This window comes from Exophiala spinifera, assembly GCF_000836115.1.
Source record: "Exophiala spinifera strain CBS 89968 unplaced genomic scaffold supercont1.6, whole genome shotgun sequence".
NCBI classification, from domain to species: Eukaryota; Fungi; Ascomycota; class Eurotiomycetes; order Chaetothyriales; family Herpotrichiellaceae; genus Exophiala; species Exophiala spinifera.
Window position 1 is genome coordinate 2408792 of NW_015622518.1, and position 18888 is coordinate 2427679.

The 18888-nt window shown below is 53.1% G+C and overlaps 9 protein-coding genes across 9 annotated transcripts; 7 read left to right on the forward strand and 2 right to left on the reverse strand.

Moving 5' to 3' along the window:
- Window positions 1-269: 269 nt before the first annotated feature.
- Window positions 270-1319, forward strand: PV08_08821 (uncharacterized protein; the record flags this gene model as incomplete). The annotated part of the gene is made up of 1 exon (XM_016383143.1): window positions 270-1319. The coding sequence occupies one exon, from the start codon at window positions 270-272 to the stop codon at window positions 1317-1319; it is 1050 nt and encodes a 349-aa protein (XP_016233846.1).
- A 1609-nt stretch (window positions 1320-2928) lies between these two features.
- Window positions 2929-5173, forward strand: PV08_08822 (uncharacterized protein; the record flags this gene model as incomplete). Its single annotated transcript, XM_016383144.1, has 3 exons — window positions 2929-3263; window positions 3326-5012; window positions 5066-5173. 3 exons carry the CDS (start codon window positions 2929-2931, stop codon window positions 5171-5173), a joined length of 2130 nt encoding a protein of 709 aa, XP_016233847.1.
- A 1883-nt stretch (window positions 5174-7056) lies between these two features.
- Window positions 7057-8901, forward strand: PV08_08823 (uncharacterized protein; the record flags this gene model as incomplete). Its single annotated transcript, XM_016383145.1, has 2 exons — window positions 7057-7943; window positions 8010-8901. The coding sequence occupies 2 exons, from the start codon at window positions 7057-7059 to the stop codon at window positions 8899-8901; spliced, it is 1779 nt and encodes a 592-aa protein (XP_016233848.1).
- Window positions 8902-9708: 807 nt separating this feature from the next.
- Window positions 9709-11302, forward strand: PV08_08824 (uncharacterized protein; the record flags this gene model as incomplete). Its single annotated transcript, XM_016383146.1, has 2 exons — window positions 9709-9922; window positions 9981-11302. 2 exons carry the CDS (start codon window positions 9709-9711, stop codon window positions 11300-11302), a joined length of 1536 nt encoding a protein of 511 aa, XP_016233849.1.
- A 379-nt stretch (window positions 11303-11681) lies between these two features.
- On the reverse strand, window positions 11682-12758 carry PV08_08825 (uncharacterized protein; the record flags this gene model as incomplete). The annotated part of the gene is made up of 1 exon (XM_016383147.1): window positions 11682-12758. The coding sequence occupies one exon, from the start codon at window positions 12756-12758 to the stop codon at window positions 11682-11684; it is 1077 nt and encodes a 358-aa protein (XP_016233850.1).
- Window positions 12759-12985: 227 nt separating this feature from the next.
- On the reverse strand, window positions 12986-15018 carry PV08_08826 (uncharacterized protein; the record flags this gene model as incomplete). Its single annotated transcript, XM_016383148.1, has 5 exons — window positions 12986-13558; window positions 13640-14018; window positions 14083-14314; window positions 14391-14801; window positions 14952-15018. The coding sequence occupies 5 exons, from the start codon at window positions 15016-15018 to the stop codon at window positions 12986-12988; spliced, it is 1662 nt and encodes a 553-aa protein (XP_016233851.1).
- A 96-nt stretch (window positions 15019-15114) lies between these two features.
- Window positions 15115-15550, forward strand: PV08_08827 (uncharacterized protein; the record flags this gene model as incomplete). Its single annotated transcript, XM_016383149.1, has 2 exons — window positions 15115-15280; window positions 15333-15550. The coding sequence occupies 2 exons, from the start codon at window positions 15115-15117 to the stop codon at window positions 15548-15550; spliced, it is 384 nt and encodes a 127-aa protein (XP_016233852.1).
- A 286-nt stretch (window positions 15551-15836) lies between these two features.
- On the forward strand, window positions 15837-16705 carry PV08_08828 (uncharacterized protein; the record flags this gene model as incomplete). The annotated part of the gene is made up of 2 exons (XM_016383150.1): window positions 15837-16277; window positions 16346-16705. 2 exons carry the CDS (start codon window positions 15837-15839, stop codon window positions 16703-16705), a joined length of 801 nt encoding a protein of 266 aa, XP_016233853.1.
- A 703-nt stretch (window positions 16706-17408) lies between these two features.
- Window positions 17409-18854, forward strand: PV08_08829 (uncharacterized protein; the record flags this gene model as incomplete). Its single annotated transcript, XM_016383151.1, has 1 exon — window positions 17409-18854. One exon carries the CDS (start codon window positions 17409-17411, stop codon window positions 18852-18854), a length of 1446 nt encoding a protein of 481 aa, XP_016233854.1.
- Between the last annotated feature and the right edge of the window lie 34 nt (window positions 18855-18888).

The following is an 18888-nucleotide window of genomic DNA, read 5'->3' on the forward strand; positions in this document are numbered from 1 at the left end:
ACTGCGTGGCCATTGTCCTGGGACTAGTGAGGGCCAGACTGTGGATGATGGCCAATTGGTTGATCGGATAGCGCAGGGGCTAGCGAGGCTCGTCATTGTCAATGGCGCCTACTCCGAACTCATGCTGTCATATGGCGAGGCTGATTAATCCGAATCACCTCGAACCACAGCGAACTCCCATCCATCCCATAGTATTAATCCGACCCTCACTTGTAATTCTATCGCTCGTGCTAATGAATTCTACTGATCCGCGTCCTGTTGTTCTCAAGATGAAAGTCCAGTATCGCAATGAAACCCTCGAATTCGAGGAGGTCGCAGACGAGACGGTGACAGAACTGGCCACCAGATGCGCCGAACGTATTGGTGCCGACGTCGAGCGAGTAACCCTCTTCTTCCTCCCCAAGCCCGGATTCATGAAGCATCCATTCCCCGAACGAAAGCTAAGCGATTTCTTGACTCCTGCGACGCGCATAAAACTCGTAGGCACCCCCAATGCAGAGATCAAGAAGATGGACGGCCAGAAGCCGGCCCAGCGAAGGATTCCCCCGGCATTCAGCAAGCCGGTCAAGGCGAACAAAGTGCGGGACTGGAAGAAGCTCTCAGAAGAGCGCGCGTACACTTTCCACGCCATCGAACCCCTGCATTACCTCCCAAATCCAGAGAAGAGCAGGAGGTATCTTGAACGACTTGCCAACGACCCAGGAATCAAGGCCACGATGCGCAAACACAAGTTCAGTGTGGGACTGTTGACGGAGATGAATCCAGCGGAGCACACGACGCACGAGTCCAAGACGTTGGGTCTGAATCGAAACCGAGGCGAGGTGATTGAACTCAGGCTGCGGACAGACGCATACGACGGTTATCGAGACTACAAGGTAATTCGGAAGACGCTGTGCCATGAGCTCTCGCACAACGTCTGGGGGGAACATGACCGCAACTTCTGGGATCTGACCAAACAGATTGAGCAAGAGGTGGAGCGCAATGATACCCTGCACGGTGGACATCGGTTGTCAAACGAGGAGTTCTACAATCCAGGGGACTCGTATGATGATGCCGAGCACGCTGATTCTGGAGGCTGGACCGGTGGTGATTTCGTGCTTGGAAAGTCGGAAGATGCGCCCAGTGAGGCTGGACTTACTCGGCGCGAGATCATAGAACGGGCAGCTCTCACCAGGCTACGGAAGCAGCAAGACGTGATGGACCAACTTCAGAAGGAGTCAGAGGAGCTGAGCCAACTCCAGAAGAGGGGGCAAGAGATAACGGATCAGCTTCAGAAGCAGACAGACCAAGTCCAAAAGCCAAAGCCGCCGCCATCATGAGGAGACTGCGGGATCATGATATGATGTTTGTGAGGGATTTTCATTGTATGGCGTTGGAGGGGATTGATTCGACGATACACCTTTGAAGTCTTTAGCGATGGCGTTGGCGAGGTACCGTGCCTCTACAGGTATATCTAGGAAACTTGGACAATGATTAGTGGTCAAAAATCACCCAGAACCATAGGTAATCTCGCGCTACCATCCTGGCACGTGTACTCTATAGTTGTGTATACAAACTACTCATTTTCACATGCCAGTTCAGGAAGAAAGTCGACATCATGACGACGCTCATCCATACGTTGGGGCGTTGACGATATGAATGTCTGAAGACTCCAGAGATGTCACGGAATAAGGGGGATGAATCACCTGTGGGATATTGGCCCCCGTGGCGAGGAGCGACAGGACTATTGGCGAGCTTCGGGCACCGAAGGACTTATAAGCGACGGGGGCTACTTGGACTGGGGCGTCGTTAGGCTGTTGGCATTGCTTGGGCCTCAACCATTAGCCGCTGGGGGGTTAAGGTGAGGCTTATTAGGGCTGGTGAGGCGACACGGATATGCGGCGCTCGATCCCCGGACGGCCTAAAGCCAGCAATGAGACACTCTTGGAACGGGGCGGGCGCCACTTACAATATATGAATAGGCTTAACCTTGAAGTCAGGGCTGTGTTCAGCTCCTTTGAACTAGCGATCCTATCGCAAGTGACAGGCTTCAAGAATGCGAAAGCAGGTGATCAGTATTGCTGGCAGGATGCCTGAGCTGTATTGGATGTACCTCCATCGCGATGTCGTATAAATTAATTCGGATTGGAACTGTTCGGCTCCCTCGTACTTCTCTGTCCCTTGCATTTGAGCCGTGCGCTAACAAGAACACCAGATATTGGCCACCCAACATACTCACATCCGCGGGTACGGCATCCGTGTTGACTGGCGCTACGGATTACTGTAAACTACGAGTACCTCGTACATACTCCGTACTGTACAGCACAATTGCCGACCCTTAAGAACTGGCGCAGAGCCAAATCGACAATCGGACTGACTTGTCCCGTACCGAGTACTTAGCGACACCATCTGCAAGGTTATCTCGCCCTCTCTTCATCAATTCTTCAGGGAGCCAGTGACAAACCCTCAAGGCTCTTTTCACCGGTCCACAGAGCCAGCCAACGACGTCAGACACGAAGCAGGCTTTCAAAGACCGACGACAGTGTCGATTCTTCACTACGACGCGCGCTACGCACCGCATGCTCCCACTTCCCACGCCTTGCTACTGCCCGTGCGTAACAGGCTTGCGGTGACTTGCCGCTCGATTCCACTTTGGCAAAAAAACCCATCGTGACAATATTCCGGAGTTACGTTGTCCTCGTGGGACGGAGCACTCCCTCCCTGCTTTACTTGATCTGAAAAAGAGTCCGTGGCAGCGGCGCTGAAGATTACCTACCTACCTATTTGATAGTGAGTCACAAAAATTATACTTCACTTTTTGCCTTTCAGACAATACTCGTATCTACCTCTTCGTTTTTGTTTTCTTAATCAGCATTCGCATTCGCATATTGCCTCCTCCTCCTCCCACCACACGACTGCAGCCCTCCTCGCTAAAAACGCGCATACTGAATGTCTGTGCTCGAAGGGGCTCGGCATTCGTCGCCGTCCCCCGAAAGTCCAGGTACCCCAAGCCAAACACCGCCTCCCTACAACGGTCGCAACAGCAAAACAAAATACTCCAACCTCGCTCGCGCTGCCATAATGACGAGCGCTTCCTCGACTCCTCGACTCGAAGGCGAACATCTTCCCAACCATGCCGGTCACCAACACCATTCCTCGCTCATGCCTCCGCCAACGTCCGCATTTGGACGCATATCTCCAAAATCACAGCCACATGGCGCCAACTCGATGGGAAGGGCTTTGACGGACACACCACTGCCGAGTGCGCCTGGCAGTCCGCAGATGTGAGCTACCAAAGTCGTCGTTGGGCATGTCGTTGCAGAGTCGCTGATAAGACCACTTCCAGATCTGCTCGTGGTAGCGCAGCCACCTCGGGGTCTGCCACGCCTAAACTCAGGGCCACCACCCTCGATATCCCAGGCCTGACTCGGTCCAAGGTGTCACCCAATGGTCAAATTGCCGAGCGAGATGTGGGAGCCAAGCTGATCATCATCATGGTCGGCCTGCCCGCCAGAGGGAAGAGTTACATTGTGAAGAAGATTGCAAGATATTTAAACTGGTTACAACATCCCACAAGGATCTTCAATGTGGGTGATCGCCGAAGAGTTGCTGCTGGGAGAGGCAAGCCGATCCCAGATCGGACGACGGAGGCGCTACGAGAGTCTGTACGAAGGATGAGTTCTAATACAGGCGGCTCGTCAGAAAATAATGCGGACCCCCACTTGCTCCCGCCTCCTGTGATCAAGACTGATGATATTCTTGTCAATGGCGAGGCTGCGAAGCTAGATGTATTGTCACCTACCAGTCCGCCGCCCACGGGCAGCCCCGAGTCGACCGAAAACAACCATGAGCCCATTCAGCTCCCTGCGCCTGAGCCCATGGACCAGTCTGCTTCCTTTTTCGACCCTCAGAATACACGAGGCAAGCAACTACGAGAACAGGTCGCGCATGAAACGTTAGACGAGTTGTTGAAGTATGTCTTGGAGGATGGTGGATCAGTCGGCATCTTGGACGCAACAAACCACACCCAAGAACGCCGACTGTCGCTGATCAGGCACATTCGAGAGCGGGACGAAAACATCAACGTGCTCTTTCTCGAGTCTCGTTGTCAGGACAAGAATCTGCTCGAGGCCAACATGCGGCTAAAGTTGTCAGGCCCTGACTACAGGGGCAAGGACCCGATTGCCGCTTTGAGGGACTTCCAAGAACGTGTTGAACAATATGAAAAATCATATCAGAAGCTCGACGATTTCGAAGAAGACCACAACATGGCATATTGCTCAATGATCGACGTCGGCCGGAAAATGATCAGTTTTCAGGTCCAGGGCTTTCTGAGTATTCAGACCGTGACATATCTGATGAATTTCAACTTGGCTCCGCGACAAATCTGGATCACTCGACATGGTGAATCGACGGACAACGTGGCTGGCAAGATTGGTGGTGATAGTTCGCTGAGTCCGAACGGGGTGAGATACGCGAAAGCGTTGGAGAGATTCATTGGTGAACAATGGAAATTATGGGAGGAGAACCAGGCCCAGAAACAGGCCAACACCCACTTCCCTCCTCTGCCCGGCGACACAACACCACCCAACCCGGAGTACACGGCGCAAACATTGCAACAACGCAACTTTTGTGTTTGGACCAGCATGTTGAAGAGGAGTATTGAGACCAGCCAGTTTTTCAACGAGGACGAGTACGACATCAAACAGATGAAGATGTTGGATGAGTTGAATGCGGGTTACATGGAGGGAATGACTTACACAGAGATTCGACACAAATTCCACCATGAATACGAGCTCCGCAAACGGGACAAGATGGCATACAGATATCCTGGCCCGGGTGGTGAAGGGTACTTTGATGTTATCAATCGTCTGGGCAAAGTGATTCTTGAGATTGAAAGAATGACCGACCATGCGTTGATTATCGGACACCGAAGCATTTCTCGGGTCTTGTTGGCATATTTCATGGGCCTCAAGCAAGAGGACATCAGTGACCTGGATGTTCCCCTTGGTGTCTTGTACATGTTGGAGCCGGTAAGCTTGAGATTTGGTTTCGTGTTGATCATACGCTGACACTTGTTTTACAGAGACCTTATGGCGTCGAGTTCAAGGCCTTTCGATGGGATCCTGTGACGGATGAGTTTCGCTATGAGCCAGACTACCGCATGAGACGAGCCACTGATCCGCAGGCTTGAGTTTCTTTTTTTTTCTTCTTTTCGGACTAGCACGATACCCATTTGCTTTTCCTTGTATATACGCTGTTGTTTGAATGTATACACATAGTCGGGGGATTTGTTATATGTCGGGCAGGCTACTTCGCATTGATTCTGGCGTTGTTGTGACCAGACAAGGTCAGACAAGGTATGGGCTGGGTCTTTGGCGGACAACTGGGATGAAGGCTTGAATGATGATGATGTTGTTGCTGTTGTGCAGTGATGCAATCGGAACAACGTTTGTAAAGGAGTTTCCTTTCTTGTCCTTTTTCTTTGCGAGTGCTATTAGCGTTGGCGTTGGAAGAGGTTTTATTTTATCCAAAACTTGTACAGTATTTTCGAGGCATGGACGGGGAACATTGCTAGCAAGCGTTGGGAGAAAGTGATGGTAGTTAGTAGAGTCCAGTGGCGACTTAGAACGTCCCGTTAATACCTAAGGTAAGGTAGTTGGTTGCTTGAAGCTTTTTGTTTCGGAGTAAAAGCTCTACTCAAATGAAAACGAGGTGTTGCTGGTCCTAACCTAGGAGGGAGGGAGGGAGGGAGGGAGGAAGGAAGACAGCCTCTTGTTAGAGAAGGCAAAGAATTAACAAATGATGAGTTTGTACGGAGGACTAATGTTAAGTCGAGTGAGCAAAACGGCAGCATTGTCTGACATCTTGAAGAATGTCTTCAGAAGATAAAACGAAATAGATCGGTCTACTTCTATTGTACCTAGAGAGCGATATCCCTAATATCCGTACTCCTCCTGCGGAGTACAAGTAGTGAAGTAAACTGTATTTTTTGGCCTAGGTATCCCCTAGAAAACATCTTTGTCCCGTCTTGCCGAGAGGCGAGCTTCGTTTACGGAGTAGACTTTTTCGAACGGGTGAGACTGTTGAGAGGGTCATTGGTTGGCCGTGGCCGGTGGTGTTTTACACTTTTTCCTCACACGCAAACACGCACACATGTGATAGACCTCGTCTGTGAACGAGGGGGTTTTTACAAGTAGGCGAAAGGGGTTGTCCCGACCAGAGGGATACAATACGCCACGCTGTACGGAGCACGATGTTACGAGTAGTTACCTGGCAGTACGGAGGATGTAAGGAGATGTTGGTTTTGGTTTGAGCGTGAAACTTCTTCAAAAGGCAGTACAAGTTCAGAGTAACAAATGATGGGTTGTGACTTTGACTCTGACTCTGACTCCGACGAACCGAGAGATCAAGAGGGTGAGCGAAGCTCGAGCACCCTACAGCAACTTGTACAGTGTGCTGCCGCTGTTCCGTCTTGCCGTACTCGTGTGGCCCCCCTTCGACGCCCGAAGCGGGTCCCGGTTGGGAAACTCTCATCGGGGCTCGACTCGACCGCAGAACGGAAGCGTCTGTACTACTTTTACGAGCACCGACTGACTCCTACTAATAAATCAGGGTTGACAGGTCTGAGGTGACAGGTCCACAGGGTTGGGTTGGCTCGGATTTCTGGATTGATTGGATTCTCACAGTCTAAAAAGAGAAAATCAAGACTTCTTTTCCAGAAGGCTTGGTTTGATATCCCTTTCCAAGACATCTTTATTCAAGGCTTGATACATTGTTTTTTCTTCTCCAAGACCATTTTCGAAAAGCTTGAGATCTCTTTTCTCAAGACCATTTTTTACGAGGCTTGATATCTCTCTTTCAGAACCATTTCTACGAGGCTTGATATACCATACATCTTTCTCTCTCCGAAACTATCTTATCTTCACATTTTACAACGCTTGGTCCTCTGACAAAGATTACTTATTATGCCCCAACATCTAGGGCTATGAATACTTCACATCACACCAACCACGAAATAGAAAAACATTCTAGCTTCTTCCGACGAACCAGCGCACGACTGACACACATGCAACAATGCCTACCCTGGTCATTACCAATTTCAACATTGTGTGTTCCGTCTTGGGCGGGTTCATCACCGTCTTCGGGCTGGTGAGTTATCTCTTAAAGGAACGATTCTATCTCTCAGAGGCTCTTATCTCGCTCGTGGCCGGCATCATCTTCTCACCCCACGCCACGAACTGGATCAGGCCGCTGGACTACGCGGACGGGGTGGTTGAGAACCTCGACACCATCACCCTCTACTTCACGCGGCTGGTCCTGGGCGTGCAGCTGGTCCTGGCCGGCGTGCAGCTGCCCAGTCGATACCTCTACACGGAGTGGAGGTCCCTTTTCCTCCTTCTGGGACCGGGAATGACGCTGATGTGGCTCAGCGGGAGCCTCTTGATCTGGGCCATGGTGCCTCACTTGTCGTTCCTGCACGCGCTGGCCGTTGCTGCCTGCGTCACGCCGACCGATCCCGTCCTGTCAAACTCGATCGTCAAGGGCAAGTTTGCGGACAAGAACATCCCGAAGCCGCTGCAGAAAATCATCATCGCCGAGTCCGGAGCCAACGACGGCCTGGGATATCCGTTCTTGTTCCTGGCGCTGTACCTGATCAAGTACACGCAGATGGGCGGTGCTGGGCACCCCAACCCCGGAGGCGCTGCGAAGGCCATGGGGTACTGGTTCGGTGAGACGTGGGGGTACACCATCCTGCTGAGCGTCGTTTATGGCATCGCCGTCGGCTGGTTGGCCAAGGAGTTGTTGCATTATGCTGAGGAGAAGAAGTTTGTGGATCGCGAGAGTTTTCTCGTCTTTGCAATCACCCTCGCCTTGTTCATCACAGGTACTTGTGGGTTGATCGGCTCGGATGATGTCCTGGCTTGTTTCGTTGCTGGGAACGTCTTTACATGGGACGATTGGTGTGGCTCTCTCCTTCTTGGTTGCATTGTTTGTGTTTGTTTTACTGACGGACGTTTTTTTTTCAGGTTCCGCCTTGAAACTGCCGACGATTCTCTTCAACCTACCATTGATATGCTGCTCAACATAAGTGTCTTTATCTGGTTCGGCGCCGTGTGTCCATGGGCTGAATTTCGGACGAACGATGTCATTCCGCTTTACCGGCTGGTCTTCTTGGGGATCCTGATTCTTTTGTTTCGGCGCGTACCCATGGTGTTTGCGATGCACAAGAAGATACGCGAGATCGAAGAGGTCCAACAAGCTGCGTTTGTGGGCTTCTTCGGCCCCATCGGCGTGTCGGCAATCTTTTACCTTTATATCAGCCTGGAATTCCTGAACACGGTGACTGTTGACGGCGAGGTTCGCGAAGATGCGGCGCGACTGCAAGAGGTGATGCGCGTGGTGATCTGGTTCCTAGCCATTTGCAGTATTGTCGTCCACGGCCTCAGCGTGCCGCTCGGGAAGCTGGGATATCACTTTCCCAGGACCATTTCTCAGGCTCTGAGTAGCGACAGGGAAGACGACGATTACGATCTGCGATTTCGCCGGGCGCAACAGTTCAACCAGACCTTGAATATTCGACGCCGGAAGAAGAACACGACGGGTGACAGTGCCTCGAAGCAGCAGCAGCCGCAGCAGCCACCATCCCCGGCTGTATTCAGCCTCTCAAGGCCTCAGAAAGGATCGTCTGAGCTAGGGGACAGCGAGGCCAGATCAAATAACCCTCCAGAGCCACATCGCCCGATCCATTTCCCTGACGAACCGTCGGAGAGGCAGCAGTCGCCCGCGACGTCCGATCGGCGGATTCAGTTTTCCAGAAACACGCCATCCGATGGGATGAGTACGCCGAGTAGTTTGAGACGGGACGTGGGTGAAAGAGGTCAGGACATTAGAGATGGGCACGACAGATCTGCTGGCTAATTCTAGCGACGACCTCGGAGCAGCTTGGGGAGACAAGGGGATCTCGTAATGATACTTGGTGGCATCGAACCCAGGATATTATGTGTTATGACCACAGACATGACTGAACGAAGCGATCATGAAGATAGATGTAAATACATACTGGAGCATAGAGGATATGCCGCCTCACGTGGGAAAAGAATGGAATCATTCACAGAGAGAGGAACAAGAGGTTCAACGATTATGGACCTAGGGATGTGCTGATACTCTCAATCATATGAGCTACTCGCGTTTCATGTGTGTTGAGCCATACCTGTACAGGAAAGTCGACGACCCCCTTCGAGGACGATTTGCTGGAGTTTTTATACCCCGCGCCGCGGACGGGGCGTGATGTGCCTGCGACACGACACGGTTCCGTGCTGTGCTCCGCTCCGCAATAACTACAGTACCACCAAACAATCACCGCCTTCCACCCTTTGACCCCGGTGCTCCCCCCCCCCCCCCCCCTTGCCTGCTTGCTTCAAAGGAGACGACCTTGTGTTCCATTTTTCCTTCTTCTGGTCATTCTTCCCCTGGTGTAACAAGATGGTAGACTGGCTACTAATTCCCTTCCTTTGACCTCTCGTTGCCCCATCACACTCCTAAAGGAGAACTGCGTTGCGACCCTCACATTCACAGCACTCCAGGAATTCTGACTGCTGCTCAACCAACAACTTGTACCTGAATACCCTTCCTCACGCTCCCGACACCTTTTCCGTTTCTTTCGCCAACCTGCCTCGCCTCCGAAGATTCGGTGTCGTCCTCCGGCCTCTCTACTCTCGCTTCAACATGGCACAGCCTTCACCTCTCGCCCAGCCAGGCGAGTCTGGACGTTCTTCAAGTCCCAGTCTCAGTCTCACTCCCACAAACGCCGCGGCGGGCCAGAAGAGGAAAAGAGCCGCGGAACGGAAATTCTACGCAGTCAAGGAGGGCAACAAGCCTGGAATCTACGAAACATGGCCAGAATGCTTGAGCCAAGTCAAGGGATACAAGGGGGCAGTCTGTACGTGATCTCACGCCTACCAAGGCACTTGTATGTCGACCACTGACGATCTCTACAGTCAAAACATTCCCAAGTCTTCATGAAGCTCAAGCATGGATCGATGGCAAGCCTTTGGCAGAGTCCAGGGTCAACCCGGCGGATCAGAAATTCTACGCAGTTCAGTGCGGGAAAGTCCCGGGAGTTTATACGGATTGGACACAAGCTCAGGCTCAGATTCGCGGCTTCAGTAAACCCAAACACAAGAAGTTCAACACAAGAGTGGAAGCAGAGGCGTTTGTGGCGGCCGGGAAAAAGCCAAGCGGTCCTGATCAAGCACAAAACCTCACGCCCGAAGAGGAAATCCGACGGTTGATTGTACGCAACTCTGCTCCGGGGCTGCAAATCGACGGAACGTATGCCCCGACGGATAAAGATGGAAATCCCTACGAGGTGTCACGCCGACCGTTGCCGCCTGGTGCAGAAGACGGCTATGATCCAAATGTCAAGTTGGCGCCTGACGGTAGGATCGTAGACCGGACTGAAGACGAAAAGAAACAGACGAAGATGATGACAAGGGAGAAGAACCCTCCGGGTATGCTTCGAATATACACCGATGGATCGAGCTTAAAGAATGGTCAAGCCGGAGCCAGAGCAGGAGTAGGGGTGTTTTTCGGACCTCAAGATCCCAAGTATGATACTTCCAAATCCAAATCCAAAGCCAAGCGTCCCAAGACTCAGCGCGTCTATACAATGGACTGGACCGCGCGACGGCAAGGTCCAGACTCTCCTGATGCGAACCAGCAACAAAAAGAAGACGAGTCGGGAGAAGAAGAAAACAAGCTAACGAACTGGCGTTACAGAAATGTTTCCGAGGCACTCAAGGGCAGCAAGCAGACCAACCAACGAGCGGAATTGACGGCTATCCTACGTGCATTGAACATTGCTCCGTTGCACCGAGAAGTCACCATCTACACGGATAGCAAGTACTCGATTGAATGCGTGACGAATTGGTACAAGAACTGGAGGAAGAATAATTGGACCAACGCCAAGGGGAAGCCGGTTGAGAATAAAGACTTGGTCGTGGAAATCCGAGACAAGATTGAAGAAAGAGAACAGTTTAGTAAGGGCACGTATTTCGTTTGGGTCAAAGGCCATACCGACAATCCAGGCAATATCGCTGCTGATCGACTGGCTGTGGCCGGGGCGATGAACGGGCGCGGAATCGAGAATGAGGGTGAGGACGACAACGACGACGACGACGACGGTGGTGGTGACAATGATAAGATGGACAAGAGGGTTCCAAATTCTGATGGCGGCAAACTGAAAAATGGCACCCAGTATGATGACGAAGACGACGAGACGAAAGCAGCATTTGGTGCGATGGATGAAGCCATGGGATGACAGGGTACTGGTATTGAACTGAACGGTTGCTCAAGTTGGCGATTGATGCTTGTGTACTGGGTAGAATGAGGTCCCCGTAAATATGGTATATCATTGAGCTAGCTGGGGGTTGAAGAGCTCAGCCACAAATCGGACCTGGGATACATAGGTATCTGGAGCTGCCTAGTACCCAGTAAGTGGGTTGATATGACGAATTCAGGCTGCATCTACCCTTTCAAGGGTAGTGTCTGTATTATATTGTGGTGTAGTAGTGTCATGCCTTTGCCCTTGAGAAATTCAAGTCGTGTACGTGACAAAAGTACTCTCTGTTCTAGTTTTCTTTGCCCGTTTCACCGCCCTTGTCTCATGACGACACGGGACAGAGCGAGAGCTCAACGTCCTACTTCTTGCCTTTCCCCTTGCCTGCCTTACCGGGGTGCCTGTCGGACTCCGTCTCGCCTTTGGCGTCGAAGCCTCCCTTGACGAGCACCTCGCGGGCGACCGAGTTGATCAGGCGGAACCTGTCGGGGCCGAGTTTGACGCCGCCGTACCACCGCGTCACGACGACCACGACGTCCCACACGTCCATCAGCTGCATGAGGTGGAGCAGCCGGCCGCCCGCGGCGGTCTCGCCGTCGTCGTCGCAGTCCTGGACCGCGGTGGCGGCGCCGGTCTGGGCGTTCCTGGCGCCCCGGATCCTCCACGCCGTGATGTTGTGCGTGGCGCCCGCGACCTTCTTGTTCGTCGCGAGCAGGTGCGAGATCGAGTCCGTGGCGGCCGAGAGCGCGGTCGCGCGGCACGCCCGCGCCACGAACGTCGACCTGTTGACGGTCAACGGCTCCGACACGACCCACGCGGGCGCGGGCACGCCCGACGAGGCTGCTGCTGCTGCTGCTGTGTCTCGAGTCAGGTCGTCACGTTCGTAAGAGTGGTAATGATCACGTCCAGCGGCCGTCGCGGACACGGCCGTGGGCGGAGGAGGAGGAGGAGCGGCAGAGGCAGAGGCAGCAGCAGACCTTTTCGCAACATCTGCGGTGTGATCTTCAGCCGCGCCATGATGATGATGATGATGATGATTATTGTGGTTGTGGTGTTGTTCTTGTTGGAGCAGCGGCCCGGCTTCTTCCAGAAGATCAAACAGGCACACTTGGTCCGGCACCCACACTCTTCCGAGAACGTCGCGGAGAATCGTCACCGCCGCTTCCCCCTCGCCTCGTCCGCTGCCGCCGGTTGACTGCGTGCCCACGATCGTGGGAGGCGCATTGGCGGGGTAGTCGGTCGGGAATGAAACGAGGAACGAGAATGGTAGATCCGGGAGTTGGAGGACCGCGGTGGTGGTGTCGAGTGTCGAGGTGGTAGAGGCGGAGGAGGAGGAGTCGCCACGGACGACGAGCGTGTTGGGACCGTAGATCGAGTTCAGAGCCTCGACCTCGTCAGCAAGAGCTGCATTCGACACTGCCTTTTCAGGCTCAGACATCAAGAGTGTGTCCTCTCCGTGGCCGTCAGCGAGACATCTCCAGGGACCAGGCCTCGTCGACGTCGTGATAAAATTCGGTAGAGTTGCCCTTTTTCACAGTGCGGGAGACGTAACTCCACGACCTAGCTCTAGCTCCAGCCAAGCGACCTACCTACCTAGATTAATAAGACAGTCCTCTGATGTCTTCGTCCTCTGCTATTCAGTGTCCTACACCTATCACTCCCTAACTAGACTGGCAGAGTTGTTATAGGAGGTACACCGTGGCTCTGCCTTGGAAACGTGAATTTCCTCAACCCCTCAAGGCCCGGGGCTTTCTCATGAGTCCACACCCCAATTGAGCGATGGCCGACCGAAAACTTGCCAAAGCCCGTCCTATCAATCACAACATCTAGTTCCCATCCGAGAATGTCCCTCCACGTCTCTCCGGCGTGTTTTTGTCCAACAAACATCCGCTTGGACTTTCGATCCCAGGAGTTCGTCATGAGCACAGCCAAGCCCGCACCGTTCGACTTGGTTTTGTGGCCGGACCTGGTCCATCCAATGCAGTCGTCCGAGTCCAAGTAGTCTCTTTCTTGACCGTATGCGTAGAGTTTCCTCGCTACGACCAGTCTTGTCAGTTTGCCGCCACACGCCGGTAACCTCGGTCGAGGGCCGTGGATGCCAAAAACGTCTCCCCAAAACACGCAAGGCGTTCCTCCCTGTCGGAGCAGAATGATGGCGTACGCCATCGGGATGAACCACTCTTCCACGGGCGCAGCTAACGATTGCAACTCTTGAGTGTCGTGGTTCTGTACAAAAGTCTACCGGGGCCGATAAATTAGCCCCCCTGGCCACATGTGGTAGGCGAGGGTCATTTTGTCACTTGGATATCCAAGACTTACCACTGCATGTCGAGGGGTCCTTTCGACTAACGAGCCATCGAGCACGGTTCTCAGATCCAAATTCCTCCCTTTCGATATATCGCTGAAGTTGTACACAAGTTGAACATCAAAAAGATTTAACCTCCCTTGGAATTTCTCAACGATCTTCTGCAACGCCTCCGAGTTCGCGTCCCAGTATTCCCCGACAAAGAACAGATCTGTGCCTCGGGGGGTGGTGGTGTCGAGATGCTGAAGTAACTCATGTAGGAAGGATAGAGAGTAATGCTTGATCGCATCCAATCTCATGCCACCTAGTTGCAGCGTCGACGAGATCCAGGTAGCCCAGTTCTTTATATCCGAACGTACAGCGGGGTGCGAATGGTCGATATCAGCAAACATTCTGTCCTCGTCGGGTAAGCAAGTTCCTGTATCTCCGTCGCGTTGGATGGCTGAAGGAAACTTACAAATAATCATAGTTTCCTAATTCTTTGCTCACATCAGTCGCCCACTCTCCCTTCTTGCCTTCTCCGACAAACATGAACACCCCATGATCTTTCTTCCGCGAATCGTAGTCCACTGCTGTAAAATGCTTCCAGTTCCATTTCATGTCCGAGTACTTGGAACCCCTGGCGGGGAAAGTGAACACTGTCCAACTTTCGATTTCAAATGGCCGGGTTGTGGTCTTGGTGCGGTCTGCTGAGTGGTCAGCATGATGAAACGCGGGCAAATCCCAAAGAGACGGTGGTTAGAGGCCGGGGAATATGTGCTGTACCCTTTGGATCAACTTTGACGGCGTGACTGACTTCCTTGTCGTCAGCGGCAGCTTTGTGGTTCAATACCGCGTCCCACAGCACACTAATCCGGTGATCTTTGGCGGCCTGGCAGAAGACTTGCAGCTCGTCCTTGCTTCCCCATTTCGTTCTTGAAGGTTGGCCGTTACGTTTGGCGTCAAATTCGCCCAAATCATACAGATCGTAGATGCCGTATCCGTTGTCGTGGACAGACGTAGCTTTGCAGCCCGGTGGGAGCCAAAGATGAGTGATTCCAAGTGTAGCCAGGTGAGGCAAGAGAGATGTTAGGAGCGTATAGTGGCTGGGGTTGTTGTCGGAGTCGTCTTGAGGCCCAGGTAGGTACCATTCGAAGGCTTGGAAGATGGTCTTGTTCTCTGCAAGGGGGAAAGAGTCTTACGAGGATTAGCTCGCACTGGATCACTTCAGACTTTGGGTCGAAACAGCTGTATTTCAAAGAGTCTGAACAGGGTTGGCAAGTAGAGGCGTTGACAAAAGTTCTTCCATATAGATAGCGTGCATGCTCGCTGAGTCTGGTGGCTCACCTTCAGGTGTATCATGCCGTACCAATCCTCCGCTCAGTGACCTTGCAAGATGGTTCAGGCGTTGCATTTCAACCTCTGGAAGACTGAGAATGATACTCCCTGGCACTGAATCTCATGAGACCATGATCCATCTGAAGCAAGATCGTCTAGAGCCTTGGCCACAATGACGTCGTACCTGGACGAAGACGACGTTTCAATAGTATTTGCCGCAATCATCTGTACAAGATATTTGTCGACTTTGACAGGCCGGTATGAATACTTTGCCATCAAGCATCGGGTGCAAGAGTCTCGCCTGAGAAGGATCGAAACGTTGAATCAAGGGTTACGGCGTGAGATATTAATAGATCAATGTGATCGCTGACGACGACTGATCGGCATCAGGCTACGAGCGACGAGGCTACGAGGCTACGAGGCTGACCCATGCATCCTACGGCCCGACGTCCCGGGTTCTCGCTCAGCACAGCTTCAACGTTGTTCAGTCTGCAACATTTACATTCGTTCAGACTGCGCTTCGCATCAAACCGAAAACTAAGAGCAACGGGGCCGAGGTTCCTGAAATGAAAGACATAATACTTCCTGCATCACAGATTCATAGATAGACATGCGGAGTCTAGTTTATGACATTCATTCTGACTTTGACTGCTACCCATCGTCTCCACAACGTTCTCTATTTGAAATGGGCTGACAAATGTACAAATGAGATATGCTATATTAAAGCCTTGCTGGTGAACCCTCAGAGTCTCTGTTGGTGGCCATCTTGAACCTGCACCGCGAACAGATTTACATATATACCTGGTGTCAGGACGCAGAACCATCAACAAAGACTGTCGCAGCTGCCATACAGGAAATCGCACCGTCTCGAATCTCGCTCAACACGGGACAATCATGACCGAAAACGCCTCGACCAAAGCATCACGCCCAAGCATTGTACTCGTTCCGGGTGCGGCATGCCGGCTCATCTTCTACACTGCATTGGTTGAACAACTGTCCAAGCACTTTGAAACATATGCCTACGACTTGCCGACCGCTAGTCGTGAGCCGCCTCAACAAGCAGCGACCTTGGCCGACGATGCAGCCTTCTTCCACGACAAAATACAAGACCTCGTGAATGCTGGGAAGGATGTGGTCGTTCTGGCACATTCATATGGCGGTATGCCTGCAACAGACAGTGTCCAGGGTCTGGCCAAGTCAGACCGCGCCTCCCAGGGTCTTCCAGGAGGAGTTGTGAGACTCGTCTACCTTTCATGCATTGTGGCAGACGTGGGTCAGACGGCAAGCGAGGTGACCAGCAGCCTCAACTTCAGTTTCTTGGTCCCTGTGGGAGAGGTAAGCAGCACGCTATCATTCATCGAGCCCCTGGGATGTTCCAAAACGCTGACCAAGCGATATGATAGAATGGAGAATTCTTGGCTCAAGACCTTGGACCGGAAGGCGCAACGACCATCTTCTCGGATCTTCCGCTGGAAGAGGCGCTGACATGGCAGACTCGGCAATCGCTGCAGTCCGCAATCTGCTACACAGGAAAGGCCGTGTACCCTGCCTACAGATATGTGCCGGTTTCGTACATCTTCTGCTCGGGTGACAAAGTGTTGACACCGGAGTTTCAGCAAGGGCGGATTGATTTTCTCAAGAAGGAAGCCAAGGAGTTTGATCTGCTCCGACTCGAGACCGGTCATTGTCCCAACGTCAGTGAGCCCGAAGCAACGGCCAAGGTCATCTGTGAAGCGATCAACAAGAAGGAATCGAGAGTGTAGGGAAATAAGAGTCACAGTTTACTCGCGAATGTCAGAGTCGGCCAAACAGATGAGCAACTCAGGATTCCACGTTGGGATCTGCTTTCTGCAGACGTCTGAAAATCAAAGAATTCTTGTTTTCTATGTCTCTCCTCTTCTCGGCAGCAATGCGAGTCGTGTCTCGTTGCGCATGGTGGTATCATCTCGCGTCCGTATGATGATTGTGATTCTTCCAGAGACGCTTGGCGCTTGAAGCCTACTGTCTGCTCGTGGAGCAGCTCACCGGCGGCTCTCATGACATTCAGAATCAACCAGAGATTCCGACATATCGAGTGTTGGAAACTTCTGGGAGGACAATAATTGGGAATTCATGATTTCGCGGCCCTAGTGTTTCGTTGTCCTTCGCACTTCCATTAGCCCGGTGAGAGAAAGGCCCCCTTAGCGCCAGCCTTTGTCACCAGCCTCGGCACTCGCAGGCCCACCAATCCAATTGATGCCGGTATCACCGGAGGGCCACTGGGCATCTGTGACTCCTTGGAATGTTGATGCTTAATAGTATGGACGCAAGGTACCCCCATACGGACCTTACCCTTGAGTCTTCATTAAGCAGAGAACTGCCTCCCCGCCAGGGTCTAACGGTACGTCCGTCTACCTGACCTTCCTCTTCTGTTCACGCACTGTCATTCGAATTACCTCTGGAGGGCCTTGGATGTGACTCACAAGAATGACGCTTGACCGATCAACTTTCACCGCGCTTGATACAGTGAGGCACCTATGGAGGCATCTCGGACTTCCAGCACATGCCTTGACGAGCCTGTCTCTCACTGGGGAAGGGCATGGACTACCCTCGTCGTTCCAGGTCGGACATCTGGCTCAAGCATCCATCGGGCTTTCTGGCCTGACCGCGGCTCTGATTCAAGCGCAAAGAAAAGGTTGCCCGGTCCCTCGAGTGACAGTTCCACTCCAGCACGCGGTGATAGAGTTCAGATCCGAACGTTTTTGCTTGCTGGACAAGAAATCATCCTCGGCATGGGGCCCGATCGGAGGTCTGCATGCTTGTTCAGACGGCCACGTCCGGGTTCACGACAACTTCCCGCACCACAGAGACGGTATAGTCAGACTCCTGGGATGCGAACAGCCGACTACCAGGTCGCAGGTCGGCGATGCGATATCTTCCTGGAGAGCGGTTGATCTCGAGACCGCGGCCGCCGACAATGGACTCGTCGTTGCTGCTCTGCGGTCGTACAAGCAATGGGATGTTACTCCACAAGCGCAGGCGATTGCGGATCTCCCCATCTCGATCGCAAAGGTGGGTGAGGCAGCTCCTGGAATCCCTCGACACATCGGGCCCGGCAAAGACAAGTGCCTACGCGGCGTCAGAGTTGTCGACATGACGCGTGTCGTCGCTGGGCCTGTCGCCGGGAAGACGCTTGCGGCACATGGCGCAGAAGTCCTCTGGGTGACCGGCCCGCACTTGCCAGACTTGCCGGAGCTCGACCGGGACTTGGCCAGGGGAAAGCGAACGGTGCAGCTCGACATCCGCAAGCCAGAAGATCTCGAGACTCTAATGCACCTTCTTGAGAGTGCTGACGTGTTCCTCCAGAGCTACCGCCCTGGAAGTCTGAGCGCTCTCGGTCTCACCGAGGAGGCCATCGTCCGTCGGCGGAAAGGGCGCCACCCAATCGTGATGGCCAACCTCTCCTGCTACGGCACAGCCGGGCCCTGGAAGCACAGGCGAGGCTTCGATTCCATCGTGCAGACGTGCTCCGGGATGAACGTCTCCGAGGCCGAGCATTACGGGAAAGGAGACGCCGCGAGGCCCCTGCCATGTCAAGCCCTCGACCACGCCAGCGGTTATTTCCTGGCCGCTGGGATCATGGCTGGCCTTTACCGCGCATGGACCGACGGTGGTTCGTACAGGGTGGATGTCAGCTTGGCCGGGACGATGAAATACCTCCGCAGCCTCGGCCAGCTTCCAGGAGATTCCGGCTTCGAGGCAACTGAGTACGATTACCACAAGCCGGAGGATGTCCCTGCAGAATACTTCGAAACACGCTCTTCAGGTTTCGGCGAGCTCCAGGCTATCAAGCACTCGGTCAGTGTCGACGGTGCGCAGGTCGGTTGGGACATCATGCCGCAGCCGCTGGGCAGCCATGAGCCAAAGTGGTAAATGATCCTTCCCACGACATGCACACCTCTCTACT